A 19,808-nucleotide genomic window follows, 5' to 3' on the forward strand; every position below is an offset into this window, starting at 1 on the left:
CCATCTGTAAACTGAGGATAATTATATTTATTTACTCCAAAGTGTCAAATGAGATCTTGGATATGAAAGTGCACTGTAGACTATAAAGCACAATACAAATTAGCTGCTATTATTCTCTGTTTTCTGAAATGACAGCAGGTTAGAGAAAAAAGCAGAAAGAAAATGAAGTCCAGGCTACTAAGGCAGGTACATTTACAGCATCTTTTAAGCATGAAAGTTAAAAAAATAACTAGAAAAATCAGGTAAGGTCTGAAAAAGTGCAGCTTGAAACAATTTAGAGGATGGGACAAACACTGCTCTTAATATATCAGTAGCCTAAGGGCATCACCACATGAGAGAAGAACATAAAGATAATTCCTTGTGATTACCCGGGACCATTAAGAAATATGTCAGTTATGTTCAGTATAGTCTTTAGAAAGAGTCAGAGAATGTAATACAAATGTTTCCATCCAAAATGAATGCATTTTTAATTTTTTCATTTAAATGTAAAACTGTTATCTGGCAAACACATTTATATGGAAAAAGTTATATTAATAAAAATAGCTACCTTTTACTGCCAGACACAGATCTAGAAACTATCCAGATATTACATTATTTAATTTTTAAGGTAATTTTGCTAACTGGGTCAGTTTGTTATCTCTATTTTATAAATGAGGAAACTGAGGCTTAGAGAGTTTTGATGTTTTCCCATACATCTAAGGAGGGGCAGACTTGAAATTTAAACCTACTTATGATTCATTCCAAATCCTGGATTCCTGCTATCACAAAAGCTCCTTTTTATTATTTAAATATAGCAGATAAATATGGTGGAGTAAATTTTGGGGGAGCCAGTCACAAAATCAATTGCTCCCACATATTCATTCATTTAGCTTAATACAGTGATGTGATCACACAAGATTTTTATCAGTCATCTTAAAGTCTTCACTTCTTAAACCACTGATTCTTTTGTTACTTGTAGATACATCATTATCATCTTAAGTGAGCCACAAAAGGCATTTTCTGCAGGCAATTTAAAATCGAAGCTCATCATCTCCATAGGTATGTCAATCAGCACTTACATACTTGTAGATATTTCCAGTTTTTAATGAAATAATTAAAAATTCTATTGGATAAAGGTTTAAGCTGCTTTTAAAAATACATTTGGGATCTTTGAACAATATAACTATTTCACAATTTGAATTTTTATATCCTAAATACTGTTGCTTTAATACAATGGATATGGAAAATTATTTTTTATAAAACCTGAATTTGCTGCTTTAAAATATTTCTAAAGACAAAATCCTTAAAATTTATTTTTTTAACAATCTATAGTGGATTGAGTAACATGTCTTAATCTGATAAAAATTTTAGTATAAACAGTTTTTAGAGAATCATAGCATTGAAAGATATCTTAAAATTATCTAGTCTAATCTCAGCCCATCCTCCCATATTTCTATTCATGCTTCACACATCTCTTATTATATTATCGCAAATGCAGGAGGCAGTAATTCTTGTAGATTTATTCTTTAATGCTAGTTCTATAATATTTTTGCCCCCAAACAGTGTTATTGATTAGTATGTAAAATTGTAATTCTTTAATTTCAGCATATTATTGTTGTAAATAAGAGTCAGTCAACTGGCAGATGACAACTGAATCTTAACTAGAGAGCAAAGAGCGAAGGTAGACTCTAGAAAATATAGACCAATAAGCTAAATATTGATGCCTAATGAAGTTCTCAAATAGATTATTAAAAACTTTTGTAAGAACTTAAAAAATCGCGGAGTGATTATTAGGAGTCATCATAGCTTCACCAAACAAACAAGTCAGGTTGAAACAATCATTTCTTTTTCTGGTAGGATTCCTAGATGAGAGAGCCACACATATGGTCACTTTAAAAAAATCATTACAAATTTCATTTTAGGAGGTCTGGAATATATGATTATCCTAAGGTCCCTTTTAGCTTTAAAATCCTATGTATTTCACCTGATAGACATAAGATATTTTTTTTTCCTGGAATGGATTCATAATTTGATACACAAGTTTTCTTAAAGAGCGCTGATTAATGGATCTTTGTAAACCTGAATGGAAACCTCAAGTGACAAAACTGTGGTTCTGTCTTTGCCTTACCCTTTTCAACAATTTTTTTCAATGTAGACTAAGATTTACAAGGATCTTAAATTTGTTCGTAACACAATCCTAAAAAGCGATAGCTATTTGAGATAAGAAAACTATGATGTGTGAATGTGTATGTGTGTCTATAGGCTGAATCTAAGAGCAAAAAATCATAAAACATTTCACAAATAAATTTGGATTCAAATATAAATCTTACTATGTTTATAGTATTTGCAAAGTCAACAAAATTAATGCTTATGTAAGTTATGTACATCCTTAAGATGAAATAATATGCAACATTTTAAAATATTTAAGAAGAGTTTTAATAATATATGGAGTTTATATAATATAATGTTAAGTTGAAAAATTCAGCATATAAAATTGCTTATAAAATATTATCACAAAAACATTTATAGACATTTAAAAGCAAAGAAAAATGGAGAAAAATCATCAAAATATTAAATGTAAGTGGTGGGGTTATTATTTTCTTCATTAGGCATTTATGTATCCAATATAAATAGCTACTAAAAAACTAAATACAGTCTTAGGTAATATTAGCAAAATTATGGATTATTGTTTAAAAAGAGAAGTAGTCCCATTGTGCTTTGCACTACTCAGACCTCACCTGGATTACTTTAGTTCACTACATTTTAACAGTAACTTTGACTATACAAGAGGCTTAGTGTATGGAATCCAGGATAGGGAATGCTATAAACTGCACTGTGTCCTCCTCACCCTTAAATTCATATGTAGTAGTCCAATCCTCCAATGTGACTGTACCTGGAAATACGGTCTCTGTCTCCAGGAGGTAATTAAGATTAAATGAAGTCATAAGGGTGGGACCGTAAACTGATAGGACATAGGAATAAGATCTCTCTCTCTCTCTCTCTTACACACACACACACACACACACACACACACACACACACAGAATAAGAAGGAGGCCATCTGTAAGTCAGGGAGAAAACCCTCACTAGCACCAAACCATGCTGGCACCTTGATCTTGGGCTTCTAGCTCACAACTGTGAGAAAATGTTTTCTCTTGTTTTAAGCCACTTAGTCTATAGTATTTGCTATGGCAGACCAAGCTGACTGATACAGTGAGTGATCTTAAAATGACTTCAGTGATGAGTGAGTGGAGTAACTGAGGATATTAAGGGTGGGGAAAAAAGGAATAGTGCAGATAAATTGTTTTCAGATATTTACAGAGATGTCATGTGGAAACAACTAGTCTTGCCAAATTAGGTTAGAAGAAGTTGGGTTCAATATAAGAAGTAGTTTTCTAACAAAGTTCTGCCAAAGTGGAATGAGCTGGTTTTAGACATGGTGAACTCCTACTAGAAGACAATTGCTCAGGAGTGCTTTAGAAGAGATTTCTGCATGATTTAGATAACTTTTGGAAGTCCCGTCTAACTCCAACTTTTTCTGTCCTAACATTTCACATGGTTGAAAACTTTCAGAATTTTAATTCCCATACAATACATTCATTATCCCTGAAAATTTTCCAAGTATGATTTCTGTGTTTTCATTTCACTCTTTAAAAATAAAAAATGAAGCAAGACCTGTTATAGAACTTTACCCCACACTTCTAGAAAACTCTCATTCATTAACCATTAATCATTTACATGATACAGTTTTTCTTTAGGTGACTATTTTTGCTGTTTCTCTATACTTGTACCTGAATTATTTGTTTAAAGTTCACTTTGACATCATTATCTGCTCAGAAAAATTAACATTCTGACCTCAGCTGATCCATTTATTTTACTAACTTAATTTTCTGCCAATGTGAATGGTAACAATGAAAATTACGGTAAAATAAGAATTTTAAAATGTATAAATATTTAAGAAAAACACTTATTTTTCCTACACAAAAAGCAAACTAATCAAAACACTGCATATTGTTTATAGTATCTGGCTTAAACTACCATTTATAACTTTATTTGTATGGGGCAGCATTTCTGAATTTTTAAACTCAGGACAAGAGGACATCTCCTTTCACTTCAGTATTAGAAACAGACTCAGTCTTGGCAGAGGAAGCAGGACCTGTACTAAAACCTTATTCTTGTCACATTTTCTCTGAAAGGGGTTCCTGGATGAATTCCAGGGAAAGGAAACAACATCCAGGTGCTGTGGTTCCACAGGAGGCCCCACATAAGAAGGATAAAAGTCGAAATGTTTCAGAAAGGCCCACAGGGGTTCTTGCATTAAGGGGAGAGATTTTCATCAGTGATGACTAGATTCCAGAAGAAATGGCAGAATACAAAGAAAGAAAACAGGATTTGGGGTGAAGAAGGAGGCAATTATGATGGCAAGTGAATGGTATTAGTGGCAGTAGTGATAGTTTCTGAGCAGTATAGCAAAAGTCTTGTTCATACATGGTTATTCAAAAACCCCACATTGGGAAAGACATGCAGTGTGAAACTGATACTTAAATAAAACAAAATTAAAACAAACTATAGAAATCTCACAATAAAATAATCAAGCAAATATTTACTAAAACAACACTTATTGAACATTACTATATGTCAAGTTTTATGATGAGAATTTTATATACATCATGTCATTTAATTCTTATAACAATCCCATGAGGTAGGTTCTAATGCTATCCTCATTTTCCTAAAGAGAAGTCAGAGTCTCAGAAATGATACTGGATTTAAGGTCACTTATTAAGTGTGGGTCTGAGATACACATCTGAGTCTGCTTAACTCTTAGCTCAATTCAATTAAATTCTATTCTGTAAAGGCTTCCATATTTAGGTCCAAAGTCTTGTCACAAATAACATTATGATTTAAATTATACATTGACATTTTTACTGATAATAAAAGAGCATATTTAGATTTCTATTTGAAATAAGACAAAAATTAGATCTATCTTTTATAAAAGTTTTTTTTTTGTGTTTGTAGTTTTTCAGACATTCCTACTTTCAGACGCACCTACACTAGTTTCATTGATCATGTACATGCATTTTCCAAGGATGAAATCTAGTTTCCAAGGTCTGCAGTTGTTCTCACTGAGAACTAAAAAATATTTGGCGTTTTCTCATGACCATATCTCCAATTTGGGGAAGCTAAAGTCAGTCAAAGTGCTGAACATTAAAAAGGACATTTCGACACCCAGTACTCTCTGTAAATCATTTCACCCCTTCTACTCCCCTCAACATTTGACAAAACATTTTACTGTAAATAAATTTGGGGGCCAATGTGTGATTATTCTCACCTGGAAAATATACTGTTTCCCCTCCATGAAACTAGAACAGAAGGTCTGAGAGAAAGGAAATTATTAAGCATTCTACTGAGTTTTCCCCCCAACAAAAACTAAGATAGAGGTCAATGAATAAGTATGTGCAGACTGGAACTTGAATCCTCCAGGGTGACTGTAGGCTAATTAATAATTAATGCCAGAGCCTTGGTGTTTGAAATGCAGATGTGATAACTGGAGGCCTGGCAGTGCTGTTCAGAGGAAGCAGATTTAGATGCTATAGGGAATAGGCACTCCCTTGCCGGCTGGCTCAGAGAGCCAGCCTGGGTGCAAAGCAGGGTCTATGGTTTAGATTATATTCCCCTCAGCTGTTAATTACCTGAACCTACTTTGAAGTTCTTCTCTTTTTATCCTCTGCATGAAAAGAGATTGGTTCAGCCAAGGGACTTAGAGAAATGATCAAATACATGGGATGGAAGGAAGGGGGTGGGAATAGAACTTCAGATATAAGAAGATAACGAAGAAAAACACATAGTAGAACATACAAGAACATACATTATTAGGAAATGTTGAATTGTGATTCATTGTTTCAAATACATTGTATTTCTCTCAGTTGTTATAATGAAGTTGATTTTAAATAAATATGTAAACTTTCTCTGAATAGATATTACAAAGAATTTCCATCTGTATTACTGTTTAATGATTTAACAAGAGACAAGTGTTTTGTAATGGCATATTTAATTTAAAAAAGTCACTTAAACCTCTTCATATTTGAAGGTATTTACTGATAAGGGCAACATTAACAGAATTAGATATAAACTGCTTCTATATAACCTGTTTGTGTGCAAATCACTAATCCTCACAAAACAGATAGAATAGAAGGTGCCATTGCTCAATGAGGGAAACTATAGGATTTTAAAAAAATGTGGAAATAGGCTGCAGTTGGAAGAAATCTGAAAATAAATGATGGTAGGTTTAACTGCATTAAAAATCACCCTGGTTTGTTTTCAGTTTTTGTGTATGTATGTCCGCAATTTAAAAAAGCATGTCCAATAACTATCCAGCAAGTGGATTACAGCATGCCTGAATTAGATGTAAATGCCTAGGCTTGGATTTTTTATCCATTTTTAAATGTTATTTTTAGTGCAGCCACTCTAGGCAAAGCACCTGAGATACACGTTACTCACACATAAACACATTTCTCTCTTTTGGTGCAAGAGCATGCAGTTATGAAATAGCTAATTTTCAACTGCGAGAAAGATCTCAGTATCTTTTTGACAGGAAAATGGCACTGAAAGCACCATCAAAGGAAATGTGTACCTAAAATGAAACTAACACCTGTGGATGCAATATCATCTGACTAAGTGACATCAACATACAACCAAATGAGTGAGTGATGATCATTTGGCTCAGACACAACACATAGATCCCCAAGCAATGATCTGGATTTCAAGTTTTATTTTATTTACTGTCCATTTCTATTTAAAGGGGCACTTTTGTGAGCAGGGTACTTAACTTTTAAGTCAGGAGGAAAAATTAGAAATTTTCTCATTAGAATCTATTGCTCAAAATGCAAATTCCAAAAACTGTAGGGCTTGCATCATTGTACAATTTAAATTTCCTGGAGCAAGAAAGTAGTCATGTAACTGAAGGTCTTCTATCAAAGGCAAATCACATTGGGAATTTTTGCAATTTGTCTGTAACACAGCTTTCCTAGTTGTAGTTTTCACTCTAAGAACACATTACAACACTAAGATTATGTAGAAATAACAAAAAAAAAATCATCTTCATGCAATTTCAATTCTGCTATACTGACATAAGGCAGGAGGGCCAAATCACAAGAAAGTAGAGGTGACTTTCATACTGATTTTGTCACCCATCAGCTATCTCTGAAGTATAATACTGCTAAAGTCCAAAGTGTTAATGAAAATGTAGCAATTTTTCCAAGCTTTAAATATAAACTTTTTATGTTGAGTTCCCTGCAACTAAGAAAGTGGAAGGAAAAAAAAAAAAGTGCTTGAAAAGTGTAAGCCGAAAACCAGAGTCAAAATTTTAAAAAATCAGCCACTTAAATCAGCACCTATGATTTTCATGGCTATAGCTATTTTTACTATGGGCATTCATGATTATTCACCTGTGGTGGGTAACACTCAATTTTAAAACATGAATACAGAATGAAACACATTTCCTACACTGGAACTGCAGTCTTCCAAACTGAATTCTAAACTTTTGAAATGTTGTTTCTAATAACAAGTGAAACTACATTTAAGACTGGTCACATTTAGGGCTTCACTTATGTGTCTTTATTTTTATTTTTATTATATTAAAATATGCTAGTGAATCAATTTATGTATATATATATATATATATATATATATATATATATATATATGTATTTCTATTTTATTTTTAACACTCCAATCAACTGTCCAATTCAATTTAAGGAGAAAGATATTTGAAAACATTATATCCAGTGTGACCAAGTTTTAGCTTAGAGATGTATGAACAACAGAGATATAAACTAAACAGCACAATGACATCACAAGCATTAAGTTAACTTTCCACTTTATTTCAACCTGTATGCTTACATCCTCACTTCCTCAACCCCACATGACTGTCTTTTAACACTAGCAATTGCCTGTTTTGTAAAGATTTATTCAATTTCTTAAAGCACATTTAAAAATGTTTTAATGGAATCTATTGGCATAATCTTGCATTAATCTCAGAGTCTTAATGTATTTTAAAAAACAATATAAAAAATAACTGCATAGCAACCAATATTTAAGTCATAGAGCCTTGAAACCATAATTTGTATTTTTATATTAATTTGGAACAACTAAAGCATTCTTCTCTGTGTCAATTCTATTTAAAACTTTTTCCTCTAGATAATATGCTTTCCACAGTTCATTTTCGATCATGTGTTCATATTGTAAAACTGCTTGTGACTAGAGGCTCCTAAACATATGCACAATATTCTGACTCTACTGCAGTCTAAAATGCGTTTAGATTATCTACTTTGTTTTGTGTCCTTTTTACCTGCAGCTACAGAGAGACTGAAATGAAGTTCTCAGCTCTTTATTAGTAAAAAGCATAGGGAAAGTAAAAAGATCTTAATAGAAATATTTTTCTGCCTCCAGTATGAATGATGTATGCTGCATGAGCTATGCACTGCAAAGCAGAGGAAGACTTCTTTACCCTGCAAAAGGAAAAGTAAAATATTGAAAAAGGATTTTAATGAAATCATAACATTAAAATAGTTTTATATTAAATCCTGCTAATTTTCTAGGTAAAGGCTGTGAAGTAAATGTGAGGAAACATTAAAAGGGAATTGAATTTGCATTCCTTATGCTACAGGCACATGTTTACATGACCTTTAAAACAGAATTAAAGCTGTATCATCAGCAGCTGTAGGCAATTCACATTACTAAGGCAATCAAATCAGAATGCTAAACTAACTATAAAACATAAATTAAACTGATAGAGAATCATCTCAAATCACTAGGTTTACTTGCAATCGACTTATATGCTACTAGTCATTTCAAAGCAGTGTGCAGATCCCCCAAACCAGAAATACTCCAACACATCAGAAAAACAGAGTCCAGCTGTAAATATGTAAGCTAGGAACACTTTAATATATATTTTTCAGCAAACCTTCATCATTCATCAGAGCTAGCTTATTTCATGATCATTATTTACTTTCAATACCTCCAAAAGTATTACCTCATGAAGACACAGAGCTTTCTGATACATTGTACATAGAAGAGATAATTTTTATTTCCAAACAAATATTTGAAAGAGTCTATAAAAAAGGCTTAAAGGCTAGTAAAATGTTAACTGCACTTCTTTCTACTATAAACTTCGTTGTATTATTGTACAACATCCCTCACAATTTCCACCAACTATATTCTGGTATCTTTTCATAGCATGTACAGATATCACACTTTTTAAAATACAGTAGAACTGATTATTAAATAAAGTTTTAAATCCAGCTGTCTGGGATGAGACTTGCTTTAAAGACATGAAAAGAGAAAAGTAAATGCATTTATAATGCGAGTCATCATCCCACTAGACATGTTTTTAGAAAGCTTGGTATCTTTCCATTTTCAGTAGTAAAAACTCTGAAAAGAAGTGCATCCCATTTTTCCCAAAGTGTTTCTATTTGTGTGTTGTAACTTATTTTTCTCCTCTTTAGAAAACCTTGCAGACTCCTCAATAATACTGAAAACATACAGAATATGTTTGAAAATTCAGTTCATCTACTTTGAGAGGTAAAGAAAATGGGGAGGACTCAAATGCTTCTCCCCAACACTAATGTACGTGTTTGTATAGGACAAATTTCAATTCTTTTCAAAGCTGTCAAATAGCTGTTAGAAGAAAACCAAATTTCCACAGCTCTAAGACAGTTTCTGCAGAGCTGAGATCCATAGAGTTCAGATCATTTTTGAAGGCAATTTACACTGAGGTAAGTTTGTTCTTCAATATGCAAAGCTCAGCCATGTAAACACTCTCTCTCTTTCTCTCTCTCTCTCTCTCACACACACACACACACACACACACACACAAAGGTGTATGTGATTCATTTAAGGGGAAGTGCATATCTAATGTTTACATCAAGCACCTGGGGAAATATTGTATTTAAAGGTAAAGATGAGAGCAGAGGTGATTAAATTATAGTTTAACTGCAAACAGGAACCCCAATCTCTCTCTGAAAGTAGAAATAGTAAGAAGAGGGTATGTAGAGGAAATGAGAAAGCCTCATTTTCACTATTATTTGAGTAAGTTAAGAAGAATATTTAGGATGTAAAAGAAAAATTTGAGTGCTGGTATTTAGATTTCCCTAAGTGTGTTTCCTTAGAAGCCGAGGGTTTCTCTTGCCCCTGTTGATTGTTAAAAACAGGAAATTTGTTCTTTTTAAAGAGGATTAGGGAGGTTTAAATCCTGCTGCTATCAATGTGATCTGAGTTAACATCTTAGTGGCTGGACAAAATATTTTAGGGTGACTATCACCCCCAAAATATATACACACAAGAAGAGCCATAGGATGGCTGTTCTCCTAAGCACACCCTTAAGGGAGAGTATCACTGAAGCAAAATTGTGATAACATAAATTATTTGACAGTAAAAGGACTGAGTCTTGCTTCTCAAGAAATGGTTACCTTAATCATCTTACCTTTGTTTAGGTCTAGAGAGGAAGACATTGGGCTTAGGAATGTTCAAGGGGCCCACCGAGTAAGAGACTGAGTCTACCAAGGGATAAGGATGCTTTGCCGGCTAGGCAGGCAAGGCCCAGGAGATACCGAGAAACTAACTGCTGGAGATACCGAGAAACTAACTGCTGGCTGGCCCCCAAGCTCACACAGCTCACACAGCTGCCTTGGTGCTGACTCTTCTAGATCCTGGCCACTTCCCTCCACTTCCAACCTGGGAAATTCAGCTGTCTCCATCCTATGGATCCTGCTCCAAATAGAAGGCAAGAGAGCCTGGGGAGGGCAGGGCAGTGCGGATCAGGAGGCTGGCAATGTAAGCCCCTTTAGCTGGTTGCCCAGTTATTGTAATGAGACCCATTTGGCCCAAAGAATTGTCATCCTCCAAGTTATTTTAACACAGAATATCTCAGTTTAATGCTCCCACTCCCATCCTGGCCAAACCACCTTTATTCAGGATGTATCTCAGAGGTTAAGGTCAGGTCAAGCTGTTCAGTTTCATCCAAACATTTTAGTCAGGATACCCAGGAGGGAGTTTAAGGATACTGTTACTGCCCAGATCGCACTCCCCCCTGCTAAGACTGTGCACAGGACTTTGGGGCAGCTCTTTGATTCTCTCTGGCTCTGACTCTGAAGGTTGGAGTTAATAGACTTGGGTTTGTACCAACACCAGAATTGAGAATCAGCTAGCCACGGAGTCTGTGGCCAGCAGAGCAGACCCACCAAGAGGAAAGACCTGGTGAGGGGCTAGGTTCTTTTGCTGTTCGCCTGAGCACTTGTGTATTGAAAAGAAACTCCAAAAAGTTCTCGGATATAAAATGTATACACACACGCACACACACATACACAATGGCATGTATCCACAGGCAGCTGGAAACTGAAATATCAGGTCAAATAGATCTCTCCCTGGAGCAGGCAAGCTGAATTGATTCCCCCAGTCGAGAGGGGCAACATGCAAGAGAAGTGGCCCAAAGAAAAGTTACAGGATATGGAGATTTTTTAGGAGAACTCAGGAAACCAACACCCCTCCCCCTAGGACCAACACAACTACAATCACAACAGAGGAAGCCCTTATATTCTTGTAAAAAATAGGTTCCCAAAATGTCCTTGAAAAGTGGACTATTCACCAGACACTTTTCCTTCTCTCATCTATACATATAGATATAGACATAACATGCTTTTAAAATTCTTTTTAATGCATTTTTCTCACAATCGTCAGCCCGCTTCTCTACTTAATCCCTCTGGGAAAAAATAATCAAAGTTTCTAAATAATGATAGCAGGTTAAATCTGGTTGCTTGCTATTTTCAAATATATAGAGTCTTACCCACCGTGGGGTCCGGAAATATTAACGTGAGCCCCAAACACTAAGCTGATTACTTACTAAAAGTATTTTCCTAGAAGAGCCCATATTTCGATCTGTAATCAAGTTTCCCGTATTCCCATCACCGCACGGAGACTCAGATTGTTAGCCATTTCAGATAAATACTTAGGGAGGGAGCCGGAGAACGCGAGTGCCGGGAAAACTCGATCTCAGATATGAATGAAGCCCGAGCATTCGTATAGATTTTGCACGTTAAAACCTTAAACCGTCCACGAAAAAGAAAGTGAATTGCAATTTGGGAAGGTTCTATTAACTAATAAAGTGATTTATAAAAGGCGTCTCATGTTCAACTAGGTAGACTTATTGATGCCTCGAATGCAGATTCGCAGAGTTCAAAGTAATAGATCATCTTTAAGCGCCCTCTGATCAATCAGGCAGCTGGAACTATTCTCTTCTCGTCTCTAAATGTTCTCACCATTTTTTACTTTAAGAAAAAAGTCAAAATAAAAATAAAAAACACCACCGAAGTTTAAATGTATAAACATTCTGCTACTCTATTAAAGAGAGAGGGAGGGAGGGAGAGGAGAGAGAGAGAGGTAATTCCACATGGGGTCTGTATTTTGTAAAAGAGGCAACAGGATTTCTCGAAACTAGTCTCTATCTGCGGTGCAAAACAAGAGACTGACAAATGCCCACAGTGATTCCTATACACCCCAAATCCTGATACTGTGAAAATGATAGCCACGTAGAATACTGCACAATAGCTCTGTCTCCGTAGAGTTCTTTCTCTGGGATCAGGCAATGGCAAGGAAAGAAGTGAACTCAGAAAAGAAACTGAGACGGGATCAACGCGACCTTGCCTATGCAGCGGCGGGAGCCAGCATCCTTTCCCTCCGCAGTGAGGGTCTCTATTGTCCCCATCTATCTATCCTCAAACCCTCCTGCCGCGGCCCCAGCCACACAATGCCTCAGCACTTGCCCACTGACACTCGATTTTGCTAGCAAATGACTAGTGTTCTCAAAGAATGGGGTATTTGTATTAAATTTTTCACGATGAATATTTTATTTTATAAAATGCCCTGTTTCTGCTGCAGCATTCGCTGTATGCTGTCATTCCTCCCCCTCCCTCTCTCCCCTTTTCTCTAAATATCCTCTTCTTCACGTTCAAGAAAAGCCAACAGAGATCTTTAAAAATTAACTAATTGAGCCTGAATCGGTATTGGCTAATGTCTGTTAATGTTGTCTAATTTTTTAAAAAAATTATCCCTCAGAATATTACAAGCCCCTTATCCTCCACTACACAGTTTGACAAAAATTGGAAGAAGAAGAAGAAGAAGAAGAAGAAGAAGAAGAAGAAGAAGAAGAAGAAGAAGAAGAAGAAGAAGAAGAAGAAGAAGAAGAAGAAGAAGAAGAAGAAGAAGAAGAAGAAGAACAAGAAGAAGAACAAGAAGAAGAACAAGAAGAACAAGAACAACAACAACAACAACAACAACAACAACAGCAGCAGCAGCAGCAGCAACCACAACAACAACAAGAACAACAACAACAAAAACTATGACAGCAGTTACAGTGGGCTGGTGCTTTGAAAGGCAGCTGTGTCTCACACTGAGAACGTCTCATGAGTTCAGTGTAGAGACATCAGGGAAAAGGTTTCTTTCTCTGCAGTTTTCATAGGCTGTTCAATTGTTTCCCTTCCCTTATGAGCTCCCCAGTTATAAAGAGAAAATGTGTACTTGTCCCTACCAAGCCCAATTTAACGTGTCCTCCTTCCAAGATGAACTTGTGTGGAAGGTAAAGTTTTCAATCTTGAGGTCACGCCTATGTGTCATGTCCTACCGTCTGGAGCTTCATGCTGTATTATACACATTTACATCTGGCCTTTTGGACTTCTTTCCTTAACCCCCTCCTCAACCCCGGCCAGCCCCAGCCCCGGATAGCCTCCTTCTCTTGTAGGGGTAAGGAGAACACTTCGTAATTTACACTCAGAAATGAAATCTACAAGCGGCATAATCCCCATGACTGGGGCACTTTCTGAACCAGCCTGGGCACAGGCTGCCAGCCTGCAACCATGCTCGGGTGCTTCCACAAGAACAGCGACTTAAAGTACATTAATCTGTTTAATTTCTTTTGTGGGTCTTTCCTTACTTTGAAAGGGAAGTTTAGGGAACGGGGCGTATTGTCTGCAAAGACTTTCAGGAGTTATGTATCTTTAAATCTTTTGAGGGAGGAGAACCACTGTGAACCCCCAGTTTACAAATAAATGAGTACAGGTAAATCAAGCTGATCTGACTTGCCTTTAGAAATCAACTGAATTGCTCTCTTAAAAAATAAGCAAAGTGATGGATAGGGTGGGGTAGCGAGTTGGGGTGCGAAGGCATCCCTAGGAGGAATGAAGTTGGTGCTATTCGATGGCCAGGCACGGTAATCGAAACCTGAGCTGCCTTGATGGAGATAGGTGTGTAGACTTGTTAAAATTACAATTCCTGCACTTCTAAGCTTGGCTCCTCTCCAGGGCGACTTTTAGCTGCCCCAGCCTGGCAGGGTTCGACAGCTATTATTATTTTCAAACCATAGCTCTAGAGGGGGTGGGGTAAATCAGATCTGAGGATCTGGCAGTGGACTTCAAGATCTCGGTGAGGAGAACACCAAGCTGTGTATTTAGCCCACTTACCCAAGAGAGCAGGTTTGCCAGTGGAAACTTTTGAGTTTAAGGCAAAATGCAGTCTATGAAAAATAAGTTACCAGCTCTTTGCAACAGTAGCTTGGCATGGACTTATTTTTCTCCCATGTCCAGACAGGGTCGTCTATTGAATGAGGCTCTTTTATTTTGCATGGGGCAGGGGATTTGTGACTATGGTCCCCCCTTTTATTCCTCTCTCTATGGAAACCCAGATCATGGGGAGAAATATGCAAGGCTGAATAAAGAGAAGCCGCAGAAAGGAGCGCTTGAGAGTGGCATCTGTTACACTTGGGAAGTTAGACTGACAGGAGAGGGCGAAGGAAACCTCTCCAGTAGATTAGTTAGAACAGCAAGAAGATTTGACTATATGCAGATATTTTCTTCAAAAAACAAAGCATCTTACGTGCAAGAGATTCTGTCTCAGCTGCTGAAGGATGTGATTCCACCTGAATTCAATAGGCAGTATCTATATTCATGGGGACTAATTATTAAAACAGAAAGAAAGAAAGAGAGAAAGAAAGAAAGGAAATAATGGAAAGAAAAAGACAACTAACATTGTTATTTTTTTTTTCTCCTGACAGAAGCTATTCTTATATTAAAAGACTGCGAAACAAGGGTATAGAAAAACCCATCCCTGGGCGCAGATGCCCCCTTCTCAACACCACCCACCCCTCCAGCCTCAGGGCAAAAGGTCTGATCTACTTTTGCGTGGCTGGCTAAACCCCTTCGCCCAGAGCAGAGGCCATGGGCAAGAGGAAGGTTGATTGTAAGAACTCAAATAAGTCAGAATTGGAAAAGGACCCCCTTCTTCTTCATGCAAAAGTCTTATCCATTGATAATTGCCTTAACTCCCTGAATGGCCAGACTAAGATTAGCAACTCTCACCCAAATGCAGCTGCAGTGAAGGGGGTGGGGAACCCACCACCAACAACAACATGGCAATGATCATGATTTTTTTGCTCCTATGGTTTCTCCAAGGTGTTTCCCTCTGACCTCTAAACTGACCCGACCAGACTGGCAAATGGATCCTTGAACAGGCAGTCTAACAGAGCACCTGAAAACTTCTATTTTTGTTTAATTTTAACAGTTATTTTTTTCTTCAGAAAGCAGAAGTTCAGGCACAAATGAGATGGCATTCTTGCAAAAGAAGATACATACAGTTGTCTGTAAAGAAACGACATTCCTCGGCAGAAAGATGAGAGGAAAGGAGAAGAGAGGAGAGAAGAGAGAGGAAAAATCCATTTCTAGGTTAAAAGCAGATAAATCTTTACAATAGGACGCCGGCAAATGAAAGCACAATTCCAATGAAGGAGAAGAAGGAGGGGGGAAGATGGCAAATGATCCTCTCTGCCAATAATTACTAAGTGTTTACCCTTTTTAATTTTTTTTAAGAGAGAGAGAACGAAAAAAACAGATCTCAACCAGATGCCAGGTTTTCCTGCATAAAAGACAGTTTACATTTACCAACATAAGCTCTTATTGCTCTGTGCTCTGATAAGAAATTACTCATTTCACAGGAAATATATGCTCTTTAGCTACATAGAGGAATGGCAGAATAAGCTCACCTTTTTTTTTTTTTCTCATTTTCTTGTATTTTCTTCAGATCTGTCTTCTTAGAGAAACTAATGCCTTAATGACTTTCTGGTAGCTGCAAGCCTTCTTTTATTTCTGCTAAATATATGAAAATGTATGCAAATTTAAATCAAGCTTAACCTAGGAGCTCTTGCAATATATTTAATGGAATTTTAAACCAATAAGGGAACTCTGATGCCGTCTTCTGTATGTGCAAATATAATTACACAACTAGGTTACCTCCAAAATTATGCAATGGAAGATCGTTTTTAACCTCAGAGAGTGTACTAGGTATCCAGTGTTGCCTTTTCTCAACCAGAGCAAACCTAAAATCTTTGCCTTCCACCCCACTCTACTTAAAAGCAACGCATTTGCGCAGGGCTGTGGAGCACATAGACTTGCCCTTCTCTAACTTATAAAAGCTTAGGCAGAGGACTAGTCTTTCCTCTATTTTCCTCTAATCAAAATGTAAAACCAAATCTGTCTTTCCAAATTGAAAGTAAATTCAAGCTTAATGGGGATGGGGGCCCTGGGGGAGGCGGTACTTAATGCCAAACAGCCTGCCATCTCTCTCTCTCTCTGAATTTCCAGTGCACACTAAATAATTCCCATTTTCTTCAACTTGCATGGGATTGGGGTTAGGGTGGAAAAGTGAGTGTTAACAATTTTCCACTGGGCGCAAGTAGTCGTGAACATTCTCTTGTATACCTATTGGGAGGGGGTTCGCTGAGTTCTGGGGTGAATATGTAGGACGGTTGCCCGCTTCAGCAAGCTTTGCCTCTGACAAAAACTGTGGGACTTCTGATGGGAGCTGAAACCAAGCAGTTAAAAAAAAAAAAAAGCATGTCTTCCAATTAGCTGACTGAATTGGGAAGCAAACTTTAAAATAAATGAATTTTAACGGTATCATATTAGATTTTACTTAACCAGAATTTTCCAGTGCTTCATGCCCTAAATCAATTTTTTTTTTTTCAGAAAAATCTGGGCATTTCTTTCTTAGATGCTTTCTGACCTTGGAATCAAGTTTCTTACAAATGGCAAAATGAAATAAAACAAACTGAAATAGCTCTTACTGGAATCAGGAGCTTCAGTCTTACAGATTTAGGGTCCTACTGAAAACGTACCTTTGCTCAAAGTTTGTAGTGAGGTTTTGTTTTGCAGTCCTTCACACACAACTACCCAGAACGCCAAAATAATCTAAGAAAAATCCCTATCCACTAAGATCTAGATGACATTTAAACTGGTTATATTGTTTTCTTAGTGTTTTTTCTTTCTCTATTTAGATTAATCTGTATAACCTAAACAGAGTTCTAAAACCAGTTTGCCGTCTCACCCCTATCCGCCACCAAACACAGAGAAACGCACATCGGTCTCATCCTTCCCCCTCCTTTACAAACACCCGGGAAGTCCGAGAGTGGTGGGAGGTGGGGGGAAGGGTTAACCAAATAAGCTGCTGCCACTCAGCGCGAGGCAGCCAATGGAGCCGAAAGATTGATTCACTTCCTGCTTGGGTCTCACTGAAACTCTAGAGCTCCGCCAGCCTAATTTGGAGTGCTAGCCAGCCTCCCACACCGCCATTGGCCGAGCCCGTGGCAGGCCAGGAAGAGGCGCGCTGCTATTGGCCACAGCGAGTGCCGGTAACTCGCTCTCACGGCTTTGGCTCCCCCGCACCATAGATGTCAAAGGCTGAAGCTGCTCCCTTTGCCACATTATAACTAGTTGGGGATCCTCACCTACCATGGCCACAGCTGCCTCGAATCCCTACAGCATTCTCAGTTCCAGCTCTCTGGTCCATGCGGACTCTGCGGGCATGCAGCAGGGGAGTCCTTTCCGAAACCCTCAGAAACTTCTCCAAAGTGATTACTTGCAAGGAGTTCCTAGCAATGGGCATCCCCTCGGGCATCATTGGGTGACCAGTCTGAGCGACGGAGGCCCATGGTCTTCCACACTGGCCACCAGCCCCCTGGAACAGCAAGACGTGAAGCCTGGGCGCGAAGATCTACAGTTGGGCGCAATCATCCATCACCGCTCGCCGCACGTCGCCCACCACTCTCCGCACACTAACCACCCAAATGCCTGGGGGGCGAGCCCCGCTCCGAATCCGTCCATCACGTCGAGCGGCCAACCCCTTAACGTGTACTCGCAGCCGGGCTTCACGGTGAGCGGCATGCTGGAGCATGGGGGGCTCACTCCACCGCCGGCCTCTGCCTCCGCACAGAGCTTACACCCAGTGCTCCGCGAACCCCCAGACCACGGCGACCTAGGCTCACACCACTGCCAGGATCACTCGGATGAGGAGACACCAACCTCGGATGAGTTGGAACAGTTCGCTAAACAGTTCAAACAAAGAAGAATCAAGTTGGGCTTCACGCAGGCTGACGTGGGGCTGGCGCTGGGCACCCTGTACGGCAACGTGTTCTCGCAGACTACCATCTGCAGGTTCGAGGCCTTACAACTGAGCTTCAAGAACATGTGCAAGCTGAAGCCGCTGCTGAACAAGTGGCTGGAGGAGGCTGATTCGTCCACAGGGAGCCCGACCAGCATTGACAAGATTGCAGCTCAGGGCCGCAAGCGCAAGAAGCGAACCTCTATCGAGGTGAGTGTCAAGGGCGTACTGGAGACGCATTTCCTCAAATGTCCCAAGCCTGCCGCGCAGGAGATTTCCTCCCTGGCAGACAGCCTCCAGTTGGAGAAAGAAGTAGTGCGTGTCTGGTTCTGTAATCGAAGACAGAAAGAGAAAAGAATGACTCCACCAGGGGATCAGCAGCCACATGAGGTTTATTCGCACACGGTGAAAACAGACACGTCCTGCCACGATCTTTGACTGCAGGAAGCGAGGAAGCGGTCGGCCGCACTGGGAGCAGCGCGGATTTCTTTCTCTTACACTCTCTTCTTTTCACTCCAGCTTTATTATTGCTATCTCTATAGAGCGCTCTATCTTTTTTGTTCGTTCTTTCTCTCCCCCTCCCCCCCCCAGTTTTTTTTTTTTTTAAATAGGGGATTCTAATTTATATTAAGAAAGGAAACACGCGCGCGCGCGCTCGTTCAGGCTTCTCAACGCAGATACACAGTTGCATTAAGCAGTCCAGGCGGGGACCTCAAATCCTTTGCGCCGGGCAACAGTTTCCTCCAACCTTTTCTGCTGATCAAAATATATTGTTTACTCTGAGTAAGGTTTTTTGGTCTCTCCTCTCTAGGAAGAGCAAGGAGTGGGATAACTTGGGGGCGGGGTAGGTGTGGGGGAGGGAGGTGGGAAGACAGATGTGTGCCTCTAAATAACCTTTCAGCGCCTTGGTTATAGCAGCTGTATTTCAGGTGAAATCTGTTTTACAATAGACTAGTTTTGCATTTTTTAAACTTCTATAGCGTTTCTAAATGTCTGCGGTGTTTTACTACAAGCTGTACACAATATTTGTGAGATAATTTGTATCTAATCGACCACTCCATATTATTATCGCTATTATTATTATTCCTTCATTGAGCTGATGGTTTTTTAATTGTTTAGAAAAAGAAGGGGGACCAGGAGGATGAGAGGGAGAGATGCCCATCCATCCATCGATCCCCTATTCCAAATCTGGAGAAGAGAGGATACAATGGAGAGAGTTGTTCATGATACTGGATATATATATATACACATACACACATATATATACATATACATACACACACACACACACACACACACACACACACATACATTTTCTGGGGGACGGAGTGCCTAGGGTGGGCAGAATACGCAAG

The 19,808-nt window shown here is 38.5% G+C and overlaps 1 protein-coding gene across 1 annotated transcript; it reads left to right on the forward strand.

Moving 5' to 3' along the window:
* Nucleotides 1-17,795: 17,795 nt before the first annotated feature.
* POU3F4 (POU class 3 homeobox 4) lies at nt 17,796-19,274 on the forward strand. Its single transcript, XM_010949748.3, has one exon. It carries the CDS (start codon nt 17,806-17,808, stop codon nt 18,889-18,891), a length of 1,086 nt encoding a protein of 361 aa, XP_010948050.1. The 5' UTR covers nt 17,796-17,805; the 3' UTR covers nt 18,892-19,274.
* Nucleotides 19,275-19,808: the final 534 nt, after the last annotated feature.

This window comes from Camelus bactrianus, chromosome X (assembly GCF_048773025.1).
Source record: "Camelus bactrianus isolate YW-2024 breed Bactrian camel chromosome X, ASM4877302v1, whole genome shotgun sequence".
Lineage (NCBI taxonomy): Eukaryota > Metazoa > Chordata > Mammalia > Artiodactyla > Camelidae > Camelus > Camelus bactrianus.

Coding starts and splice junctions, on each gene's coding strand:
- POU3F4 (XM_010949748.3), top strand. CDS start 17,806: ATGGCCACAGCTGCCTCGAATCCCTACAGCATTCTCAGTTCCAGCTCT.